General features: G+C 38.4%; 1 protein-coding gene across 5 annotated transcripts in view; it reads right to left on the bottom strand.

The window, feature by feature from the left end:
• Nucleotides 1-12,310, bottom strand: part of TNRC6C (trinucleotide repeat containing adaptor 6C) — a 597,645-nt gene that overhangs the window by 525,035 nt on the left and 60,300 nt on the right. For 4 of the 5 annotated variants that reach the window (XM_034408533.3, XM_060688657.2, XM_087887226.1 and 1 more), the window contains exon 4: nucleotides 3,296-3,361. In XM_034408533.3, the coding sequence (XP_034264424.2) occupies nucleotides 3,296-3,361 (66 nt within the window). Of the gene's footprint in view, nucleotides 1-3,295; nucleotides 3,362-12,310 lie in introns of those variants that run through there. The other variant, XM_034408534.3, reaches the window with a different exon arrangement.

Here is a 12,310-nt window from a genome sequence, read left to right on the forward strand (position 1 = left end):
ATCTGATCATGACCAAGTACAGGAACTGATGGAATATTACTAAAATATGTCAAGCAACAGAAGAATAACTCATGGCAAAAGAGATGCTAATTGTTGAAGCCAGCTTTTAGAAAAGGCCAAGGAACATGAGACATTATTGCTAATGCACAATGGATAATTAAAAAAGCCAAATAATATTAAAAGAAAAGTAACTGTGATTATAGATTGGCCTTCAAGTATGTAATTCACATCAAGCTGTGCAGAAAAATGGGACTCTCAGAACATCCATTGTTCTCATGAGAAAATTATATACCGCTCAGAAAGCCACATTATGGATAGAACATGGTGAAGCCGAGTGGCTCCAGGTTGGCAAAGGAATGTGACAAGGCTGTACACTTCAACCTATATGCTGCATATACGTTAAGGGAAGCTGGATTGGAAGAAGGTAAGCCTGGTATTAAAATTGGAAGAATAAACAACAGTTACTTGTGCATGCTGATGACACTACCCTGTCAGCCAAAAATACTAAGGATCTGTGGGCTATAATAATAAAGTGAAAGTGCAAAAAAAAAAATGTGACTAAAAAAGATCAAAGTAATGACAACAAATGGAACAACCAGCCTTAGAATTGGCAATGAAGATACCAAAGAGGTGGATAGTTTTTGCCTTTTAGGATCAACTATCAGCAGTAAAGGAACAAGCAATCAAGCAATACATGTCATTGATCATTGAACAAATGAACCCAGAGCTCCCACTTGAGGAACAAATGACCAGGCTCAAATTATCCTACTTTGAACACATTATATGATGACCTAGCTCCGTAGAGGAGGTTCTAATGCTGGGAAAGATGGAAAGAAAGAAGAGAATGGCTAGCAGCAAGGTGGATGGACTCAGTTACAGTGGCAATGAATGCACTTTTGAAAGACCAGGTTAGGGAGAGATTTGCATGGAGAAAATCTATCTATATGATTTTTAGGAATAAAAAATGACTTATGGTACATAATTAATCAACCCTGTCCTTTCTTCTTCATCATATCAAAATATTGTACCATATCAGAATAATTTTGAGTAGTTATTGTGAAGAATCACAATTAAGAGTTTATTGTTTTTTTATTACTGTTGCTGCTATATTATGAAAAACTGATAGTGCTGATTTACTGTTTTACTGAATCTTGGTGGTTATAACATTCCTTGAACATTCTCTGAGAACATAAAGATAGGATATAGAGGGTTTTTTTAAAAAAAAAAACACTTTATTTTTAACTCAGAAGCTGCATTCATACTGGCAGCAGAAATAAGTTAAAATGTTCTGAATAAATTTTCCTCCTCTATTCCACTGGTGGAGGAGAGAGAGGGAAAGGGAAATATGGAAAACCTGTTTGCTTGTCTTTCTCACATTGCAACTGCCTTCCAAAAGGGAAGACTTGATCCTTGTCCAAGAGAATAACCACCAACAAGGTAGATGGGACTCAATGGCAATGAATGCAGAGTTGGAAAACCTGAAAGTCAAGATTGGGGATAGATCATCATGGAGAAAATTATGTGGTTGCTAAGAGTCAAAAACAACTTTAAAATGATTTTGGATAATAATCTGATAATAAGGAAAAATAACTTGATAATCAGTCAAACCATTGTATAATGTTTATTCTGTTCAGTAGAGGTGTTTGTGTGTTGTGGCCCGCCAGCAGCCTGCGCAGATTGTGGCTGATCCCGATGAGGAGGAGGCTGGTGTGGTGTCGTGCCAGCAGCCTGCGCAGCCGGCGCTCGCGTCGGACAGCGAGGAGGCTGAAGAGGATGTGGTGCCAGAGGCAGAGGCTCAGCCAGGGCCTTCAGAACCTCCAGAGGCTCTTCAAGTGGAGAGAGCGAAATGGAGGAGCCTCTTCTCAATGCTCGAGCATGCAGGGCTGCCAAAAGGCAGGAGTGGCTACTCAGGAGGAGGAGGTCTCCTCGAGAGTAAGGCTTGAGGATAATTGGCCTCTCCCTTAGCCTATTTAAGTTACAGGCGGTTAGTAAGTTTCTTGCTGGAAACAACTTGTAATTATCATCAGAGCATTTTTGGAAAAGTCTTATCGTATTTTGTTTTCTGGCTGGTTGCCAACCTTTGCCGGACTTTGGTTTATTCTTGCTACTTAATAAATTTGATAAGGACCATTGGTGTGTGTCAATATCCTTGGAAATCTGGAGCTGGGGCAGAACATTGTGTAAAATTGCAAAATGAACGAAGTATGGTAAAAACAGTAAAAAATTACTGTTTTAATTTGCTGATTGTAAAACACCCAGTGTCCAGAATGAAAATAGAAAACAGCAAGAATAACATACAAATGTTACAAAGCTCTTCTGGCTAGAAATTGTAGGAACTGGGGTCCTAAAAATTTTTAACAGCATTAGTTGGGGGGAAATTGAATGGCATGGACTAGCGACTGCTTTGTCAGATGCAAACATGACTAATGGTTTATTTTAAGTGACATGAATCTTGGACATATACCATAAAGAAGTCAAAACCTCCAAATTTTGTACCCCTGTTCTTATTAAAGGGATTTTGAGCTAATACAAGGCTGTACATTAAAAAGAGTGCACACCAACAGTACTCTAATGAAAAGACAGATTGATAGGGGGAGTCTTCTCGTGGAATTCCAGCAGCCACCTCTTTGTATGGTGATGAAATGCTACAAAGAGCATTGTCATATTGGGTTGAGACAAGAAAGGATGTCTTTTATGCAAAATACATCCAGTGGTAACTTTTAAACTATCTAGCAGAATGGTTAAAAATTGTACATTCAGTGGGATTTCCAGGGGAGACTTGTTGTGTGGTACATCTGAAGGATTGGGATGGTGCTGGAATATTTCAATGATCATCATCATCATCACAAAGATGGAAAAGAAACAGATCATTGTTGCCAAAAATAAGGCACTGTAATATCTCACATAAGAGTAAAATATGTAACTTTCCCTTCTCAGGAAAACTTACTTGATGGCAATCAATCTAAATGAAATTGGGTTTTTTTTTTAACATAAACTTGTCAATACATATTAGCCAATATTTTCCCACTCTGTTGTATATCAAAAGCACCTAGAAGCCCAGTTCTTGAAAAATCCACTATGTTTGTGTGAATCCCTTCAAAAAGTTTATGTAACCTTAATTAGTATGCTATGAGTTATCAAATCCCATCATTTAAAATCAAATCAAATATTCTTTCTTATTTGAGACATTTTGATTGCTGTTGCTGTTTCTTAGAGAAGCAACTTTAGTTTCCAAATAAATATTGACTGGAAAGGTGCAGCAATTAAGTTATGTAGAGCAAATATGGAAACTGACCTTTTTGTTCTCACAGAGAGTCTCGTTTTCTTTGGTTTTAAATTCACAAGTAGTTGTTTCCATGTCCTAGGGGGAAAAAAGGAGTGCCTTCCCATTACTGTCAAATATTGAAAATCTCGTATTGAAAACTAGAGAGTTGTTTGCTATTTGGGGGCCTTTTATTAAGAGGTCAAGAATTCAACTGTCAGTTTCTAAAGATTCATTCATCAGTCAAATGTCAGTCATTTCTACGTCTAGCATAACTTAATTGGGCATTACTGGACTGAACATACGGATACATTTACAGCAGCTGCTGAATAATACTTCATGATTCAAAGTATGATGCAGAGAAAATACAAGAAATTAGCCACTATTGATGTTAGGCTTATATATTAAGAATACTTAATTAAGAATAATTAATCAACCATTCAACTGAACCGAGATTCACACCAAAATACTTTTTTAGCATATAAAACATATACTTCTACTATGAAAAGAAGACAGATATCCATGCAAGGGAGTTTTGGTTGTTATAAATCTTTCCTTGGATCTCAAGGAGGAGGTGATATATAAAAATGTCTTTGGACAAATGGATGGATAGACTCATACAGAAGCATATATAATGCAAACGTTTTGGAAAAAAAAAGAGGATTTTATTATTATATAAAAATAAATGAAAACACCAAAACTGTGATAGGATATTTTAGCAAAGCTTATGCTAGCCTATGAGTATTTTGCAGTTCTAGATTTCTAGCACAGAACAATCAAAATAAATTGTTGCATACAGATTTTGAAAAGAATAGCATTTACATTTACGGCTATGCTTGGGAGTGTGAACAAGGAAGGAGACCACACAAGTTGGTAGTGTATATGTTCTATGTCATCTGCCACATCTACCATCTTGTTATTTTCCTTCCTTTCTGGTCTGCTTCTTCTGCTGTATGGTTTTGGTTTTGTTATAGTGTTTCTTATTCTGTTTATTATACTGTGAACCCCCCAGAGTCACTCTAAAGTTGGATGGCATTGCATTCAGATAAACCAACAAAGAAGCAAACAAACACAGCGACTGGAAGGTAATGAAAGACATTCCTGGCCTTCTTTTCACTTGTTGTTGCTGAACATGCATTCATTATGTTTCTACAAACTAATGGCGGTTTTATTTGAGTCAACCTGTAGTGCCTATTCAAATTCTCCACCGTCTATTTCCAAGCATTCTCACCAGAAGAATTTTGTGTTCATCTGAACTGATCCTTTCTTGCAAAACCTACTTTCAAAAATAGCTACTTGTTCTTTATTCTTATGGCAGACAATGAAATCTATTCCTTTGAGATAAGCTATACATCATTCAACAAGGAAGTAGCAGAAGAAACCCAGGAGAGACAAACTAAATGTCAGTATCTGCAATAGCAAGTAACTGTTCATAAAGACCCAGTAAGGCATGCTGTATTATATTTTCTGGGAATAGTTAGAACCTGTTGATTTTAAGGAAATGGAAAGAATCCTTGGTGAAACAAGCCCCCTATTAGTTGTTATTAGTTACATATATTAACAGCAGTAAGATTGGCCTTTGCACAAAAATGGAAAAATAAAGAGATGCCCATAGGAGAAATATTAGCTAAAATCTTAACTTGTGTGGAAATGGACAGGTTGATGCTGGAACTCAAGGATAAGAGCGAATCAGAGTATTATGAAATCTGGAACACATTTTATTATTGGATGGACAGGAGGAAGAATGCGGGGATAAAGGATTATTGATGAGTTGAATGTTTAGAAACTTTTACGTTAATCATCTGGGATAGATAGGAATGAACTAGGCATTGATGTAACATTCACAGATGAAAGAACCTACGTGTTTGAAATGTGATAAATAACATAAATATATATAGTGATAAGAAATTGTATTTGTTGCAAGGTAAAAACTGATGAAAATGTCTAAACCAGAGAAGTTAAACCATGTCCAACGTTTTAACATTTGTATTATTAATGAAAAACATTTTTTTTAAAAAAAGCCTCCACCTACAGACTCGGTCTCTGCTCCATCTGGCTTATATGTGCTATCAGGAAGAGGTGAGTGGATGAGCTGGCTTTGTACAATTGTGAATACCTCACTGTGGGTGGAAATATGCCAATGTTCTTGAAAGAGGCATTGTGTGCCCTGTCCTTAACAGGCTGACCCTGAATCCTACTGTACTTACTCACCAAGCTGTGTAATCTCCCCTTTTTAGATGATGTGACATCAGCTACAAGGGCCCTAAAAGGAATGAATTATCTGCACGCTTTTCATTCAGTCTACCATTGGTTACTCTCACTGATAATCTAAGATGGAACCAAGGTTGGAGATATGTATTTTTCAGCATCATGGTTCTTTGGGGTTTGGGGTTAGCACTTTGAATTGCATCCAGAAATAAAGTGGACTCTTTGGGGCCGTCTGCATGGGTTGGAAGTTAGTGTCCTTAGTGGTTCCATTTCAGGGATGGATTCTACTTACCTTTACTACCGGTTTGCAATGGGGCATGCGCAAAAGCTTCTGCACATGCACAGAAACGTTCTGATGATGTCAGGGTCAGTGGGCGGAGCCTCCCACCAGTTTTACTACCGGTTCTATAGAACCAGTGTGAATCGGGGGCAACTCACCACTGTTCCATTCCTTCCTGAAAGAAGGGAAGTGTGTGCAAATAGGAGGACAAATAACACTCTTGTGTACTCCAATGTGGGCTCAGCTCGCTCTCTATCTTATTTAGCATCTACGCGAAATTGCTGGGTTTTGAACAGTTTAGGGTTCAGATTCATCAATGTGTAGATGGTATTCAGCCATTCACTTTTGTCTCAGAGCATCCAGGAGATGCAATGGAAATCTTGACCAATGTCTGGAGGCTGCAAGCTCTTGGGTTGGAAGAAATACATTTAGGTTTAATGCTAGCACAATGGAATGCTGTGGGTTCAAAAGCTGACAACAAGTAAAATCACTTATTAATGCTCTTGAGAGAGTTGTGCTCCCTAAGAAAGAGTAGGGTAAAAACTGGGATACTTCCGGACTCTCGGTTCTCGGTACAGCTTGGAAGCTGTAACCAAGAAGCCTTTGTCTATTGTGACCATTCCTGGAATGGAAGTTGCTGGCAACAGTCACTATGTTCTTGTGTTCTCACAGATGGAGCACTGTAATACATTACAGGGGACCACCCTTGAAGACCATCTGGAAACTACAACTAATGCAAAATGTAGCAGCCCACACACTAACAAGGATAACTCCCTGCTTTCACCTAACAGTACAGCAGGGGTTTCATTATTTGCCAGTTTATTTCTGGATGCAATTCAAGGTGCTGATTGAAACTTTTAATTGTTATCTTTTTTTTTAAAAGCCACTCATTCCAGATAGAAACAGCCCAACCATGGTATGCCTTTAGAGAAGGCTTGCTAAGAATCCTCAGTCCTCATGCAGTGTAATGAAAGGAGGACCCAGAGATGGGTCTGTTCTGCAGAAGGTCTCCTCCTGTAGAATACTAGATCTAAATTCATTCATACTCTCACCCTAGTATTTAAAAAGCTTTCAGAAAGCCTCTGGGGCCTGACACATGAGTAATGGAAGGGTGGTAATGGAGATATGTGAGACCATTATAATTATGAATTAGTTTTTATTATTCAGTTCTGGGTCTTCTATTATTGATATTGTACTAGTATTGCTGCTTGTGAGCCTCTTAGAAGTACACCCTCAGAAAAGCATGCATTAAAAGTAAAAATAAGTAAAAATGGTTTGAACTCAGCGGTGAAATGCTACCGGTTCGGACCAGTTCAGGAGAACCGATAGTGATAAAAACTACCGGTTCGGGCGAACCGGTAGTAAAAAAAGCTACGGGTTTCTCCTAACTGATATTTCTGATGATCAGCTGTGCCGTGTGATTTAAAATCACTAGAAAGCAGGAAATCCTGCTTTCTAGTGAATCTAAATCGCGCGGCACAGCTGTTCTCCCCCCTCGCTGTTCTATTTACCTTCCCAAGCCTCCTTTCCCTGTGTGAAGCGTGCATTTGGTGCATACTGCACATGTATGCACAACACATGCTTGGCACACACTGTGTATGTGTGTGCACACAGCACGCAATTGATGCACACCGCGGATCTGCAGGCAGCGAACCGGTGGTAAACCGGGGAAGATTTCACCACTGGTTTGAATTATATTTCCCAAGGCATAAGACATATATACAAACCCATGAGAAAGGTAGGAGCTGATAGAAAGGGTTTATTACAAGAATGAGCTATGCTCTAGAAGCCCCTAATTCAAATTCAGCCTCAGCTAGGCATGACCCCAGGTCAGTCCTTCTCTTTCAATCTCAGCAAATCCACTGCTCCTCTGAACAGATGGATAAACAGGAATAATGATTTCCATCCCTCATGATACTTATAAAGATTGCTGATATATATGTACACTCAGAAAGTATATATATAGAAACTGAATGGCTTCTTATGATACATTTCCTTGATTTTGGAATGCCACTGATAATGTTAAAGATAAATTGTACAGAAAAATGTAACACGCTTCGATCAGTCATTTCATACGGCCCTGGTCAGTTCTGTCTGTTTATTTAAATTTATATGGCACCCATTTCCCCAATTGGGTGACTCTGGGCAGCCTACAGAACATTAAATGATATATGGAAAAGCAGTTAAGATTTTACATTGTTGGTTCCACTATTATTCTAAGTCAACAACCGACATTGTTAATAGAGGTGTGCAAAATCTTTTAAATTTGATACAGTCCAGGCTAAACATGGCTTGTTTCAACCTGATTGGAAATGTTCTGACGGTGTCCCAGTTTCACTGAAAATGTTCTGAGTTCAGATTAAACTAAAGTTTCAAATTAAGGGAAAGTAGGCCTTCAAAGGAAGATAAGATATAAGAAAAATACAGCAAGCTTGCCACAGATTTGGTTAGCATGCTACATCCCTCAAAGCGAATCACCTATGATTATTTAAAGAAACAAGTTCGCATTATTTTAATTGCAGTTTCCTGACTTCCTTCATTTCACTGCACATTCAGTTACATTAGTTTTGTTAACCGGGGGTGGGTGACCATTATTTTCACAGCTGTAAGAGCAACAGGGTCACTATGTTGCAGAAGATGTGGGATTGTTGTTTGTCCATTAATATGGCTAGTCCGAGATTGCAGATATCTGCAGGTCTGTATATGTTTTGGAAAACCCTACAATTGGGATGCAAGTTATGAAATGCTTATTAGAAAATTATGTTGAGTTTTGAGCTGGTGAAATTTAAAGCAGGATCTTTATACCCACTTCATTCTAATTCAGCTGTGAGCTAAAATAGATACAGTACACATTGCAATAAAGGAAGAGCCAGGCAAAGGTCAGTTTCTGGCCATCTGTCCAGAAGAGATAGCAGTGTTGTATCTGATTCAGTCTGAAAAAACCAGAACAGTATTCTAGATAAATAAATGTATTGGCTCATGCAAATATAGTTAAAATGATGGCTCAGGTTTATGGGAAGTTGGTTAAAAAAAATAAATCCCTTTGACCATGAGCAGTTTGAGGAAATGGATGGATGGATGGATGAATAGATGGGGGAAAGGGAGACCTATCATGGGCTAATTCCAGATATTAGGCTCCCTATTAATTGAAAATGGAGTTATAAAGGATGTGTTACACTATAGTATCACTTTATATTCTTCCTACAGTGTTGTGAAGAATCCTGAGTAAACTGAATAAATTTAATCATGGGGGGGGAGGGAATCTTAAATACTCCTTAATAGCCCTATATTATTTATTTTACCTTTGATTGCTTATTACTCATCATGATTTTTTAAAATGGCTTATCAATATAGATGTTCAATTGAGAAGGAAAAAATCCTAAAGTGGTGATTAGAAATGTGTTTGTGCATGTTTTAATTAGCACCCTAGTATTGTTGAGCTACAACATTTAAGCAAGAATTCATTAATATTTGAACTTTTTTTTTTTCAAATGACAGCCAAAACCAAGTATTTAAGCTCTAATTAAAAGACTGGTTTTAAAAATTAACAGGGCTGTTAAGTACAGAGCTGCTGCTGCTGCTGAAGCATTCAGTATGCTGGCTGAACCCCAATGTTCTTCTGGCGCGGCTGTGAAAAAAACAACCCCAAACCACAAAGGAAGATTGGTAGAAATTAAAGCAAATAGACTCAGAAAGGCAGCTGACCTAAACAGCACTTTTTGTGTTTGTGTGTAACCTTAATCCACACTAGATCAATGTGTCAGTGACATGCTGGCTCTTGTGGACTTCCACATAATCATCCCCATTATTCTAACTTTCTATATCAATTTGTTGACAGATAGGAAATTACTGGGAGCTAGTAGTGAAACCTCTCTGCTTCAGAAAGAGGCTGGTAGCATCTATATTTGAACAGAACAGAATAACAGAGTTGGAAAGAACTTGGGAGGTCTTCTAGTTCAACTCCCTGTTCTAGCAGGAGACTCAATACCATTCCAGACAAGTGGTTATCCAGTCTCTTCTTAAATGCCTCCAGTGATGGTGTACCCAGAACTTCTGAAGGCAAGCTATTCCACTGGTTAATTGTTCTCACTGTTAGGGAATTTCTCCTTAGTTCTAGGTTCTTCTTGTCAAAACATTTTATTAAAAGCATAAACTTTCATGAGCTGAATCTCCCTTCATGACATATAGGTATATAATGATATCTTAATTCCAATGGAGAGAGAGATGATCCAGGATCTGATCAGAATTCCTACCAGTGGAGAATCTCCTCCCTTGTAACTCCAGAGGAAATGCTGCAATGTTATCTTTACTGCATTGCCTTTGGAGCAACTGGGTTAATGGGTTCAACGGCAGAAATGCTTCCTAAAGCCAGTGGCATCTTGGGAGCACAACTGTAATCAAGACAGACAAGGAGGATGGAAATGGGAGGAAGAGTTATGGCAGCTTTAAACAACATCCTTTTTTATTAAACCACATCTTATTGTATTTCCTATTCGTCGGTGCTATTGCTTTTCAAGTCAAAGGAATTCAAAGAAATATATTGGTAATTATGAAATACTATGTATTGAAATGGTCACTTCACCTTTTTAAAGTAAAAATTCAAAAAAAAAATGCTAGCTTTGTTTCAGTTATGGCTCTTCAACAACTTAATCTTTTAGTCAACCCACCCAGAATTTTCTAATGAAGCAATTTCTAGATCCCTAATGAATGAATCCTGAATCTGTTATATAATTTATAAGAATGTGGCGTTGTGGTGGTGGCTTAAATTCCATGGTTGGTTATTCTTAATATTGGCAACTCTGTTGGGAGGAAGGAACTACAACACTTCATTTTCTTCCATCTCTAACCGTCCAGAATCCCCAGGGAAACCTAAGGGCATTTTTTAAAAAAAAATTAGCTTCTTTAATTCACCACTGTGGAGCTAAGGTAGCAACTCCAGAAAAGGGGGTGGCCAACTTCTCTATGACAGGGGTCTCCAACCTTAGCAACTTTAAGACTTGTGGACTTCAACTCCCAGAGTTCCTCAGCCAGCTGGATGAGGAATTCTGGGAGTTGTAGTCCACAAGTCTTAAAGTTGCCAAGGTTGGAGACCCCTGGTCTATGATGCATGCTGGCTTTTTTCAGGAAGACGGTTTGCAGGGAGTTATTGAGCTCAGGCTTTCAGAAGAGAGAAGCTTTATTGGAGCTCTCAAGAACTCTGCCAAAGAGTTGAGATATGGAAAGATGATTAACTTGCTCAACTGTCTTCACATTTATTAATTAAAATATCTGCCACTCACATCAAGCTGGCAGAAACCAATTTCTATTCAGCAAAATTAGATCTTTCAAAAATTTAAACATAGGAAAAGAAATAAGCTGCTGCTTTTCCAAATAGGATCCCGCTAGTCACTGTGTACTCTCTACTCCTCATTGTGGCAAGACCAACCATTGCATAAAAATGCTTTTCATCATTTGCAAAAAAATTTATGCTCAAAATAGCCCCTTGGTTGCCTTAGCAACTAGCATTTATTTCTCCTCCATTCCTTCTCCCCCTCCCCTTACTCTTTGCATATTGCTGCATATTTCTATCATCTCTTTCCAGGCACAGTTCATAAACACGGCTGCATAATAAAGAATGTTATCACCAGTGACTTACAGCCCAGCTGCTGCAAATAAGATATGAAGTGGCAGGGAAATACAATTTCATGCAGCTAGGACAACAGATTGATAGGGTGCCCTTCAAATTTGATGCCACTTCTTTAAGTCTGTCCAAATTAAAAAAAAAAAAGTTGGTCTGCTCTCTTCCTCCCCCCTTTCTGGTAGCAATGACAATAAAGGCAAAAGATAATTCATAAGGATTTTCATTAGTTTGGAGCAACCTTGCCCTGAGATATGGACGATTCAAAGAGATGCACGTCTCTTTGCCCCTCGGCCCTGGTTCTACAGCTCTCTATCACCCTTGAAACATTTATCCATCTAGCTTGTGGACCTTTCTAATTTAAATAGACCCCTTTCAAATTATTATGCAGTCTCAGATTTCTTAGGATAGGCTGACCATAGACAGAGATAAAATAAAGCCTTCAGCTCCCACCTTCAGAGATTGGTTTTATTCAAGAAATATGGAAGTGGGACTTCGTTTAATGAGAAGAGATCTCAGGGACATTGTCTCCATCAAAGAAAAAATGAGAAGAGATTGCTTTTCAAGGATCCCTTGTGGCAATTGCTTGCTGATGGGCTGACCTCAGCAGGAGTTTTGGACATTGATCAGAACTGGGAAGACAGATTGCCCTGCCCTTTCATGATGAGATCATATGACTGCTAATGCCATGGAATAACACAGCAGAACCTGCTGGCATTGAAGGCCTATCCATAGGCCCTGCCAGGACTAAAGATAGGTTACACAGAAATAATTTGAAGGATCTACAGCTTATTTTTTCATTTGGAAGAAACTTATTTCTAGTGCAAACCTCGCATAGCTAAGCTGATTAGCTGACCTAGAGAAGTATCAAACAGGCTATCTTGCATCAAGTAGAGCTGTCTGATTGCCATTCCAGAGAGCTTCTGAAGATACCTGGATGAGC

The sequence above is a fragment of the Pantherophis guttatus genome, chromosome 2 (assembly GCF_059756535.1).
Source record: "Pantherophis guttatus breed Tessera chromosome 2, ASM5975653v1, whole genome shotgun sequence".
In the NCBI taxonomy this organism is placed as follows: domain Eukaryota; kingdom Metazoa; phylum Chordata; class Lepidosauria; order Squamata; family Colubridae; genus Pantherophis; species Pantherophis guttatus.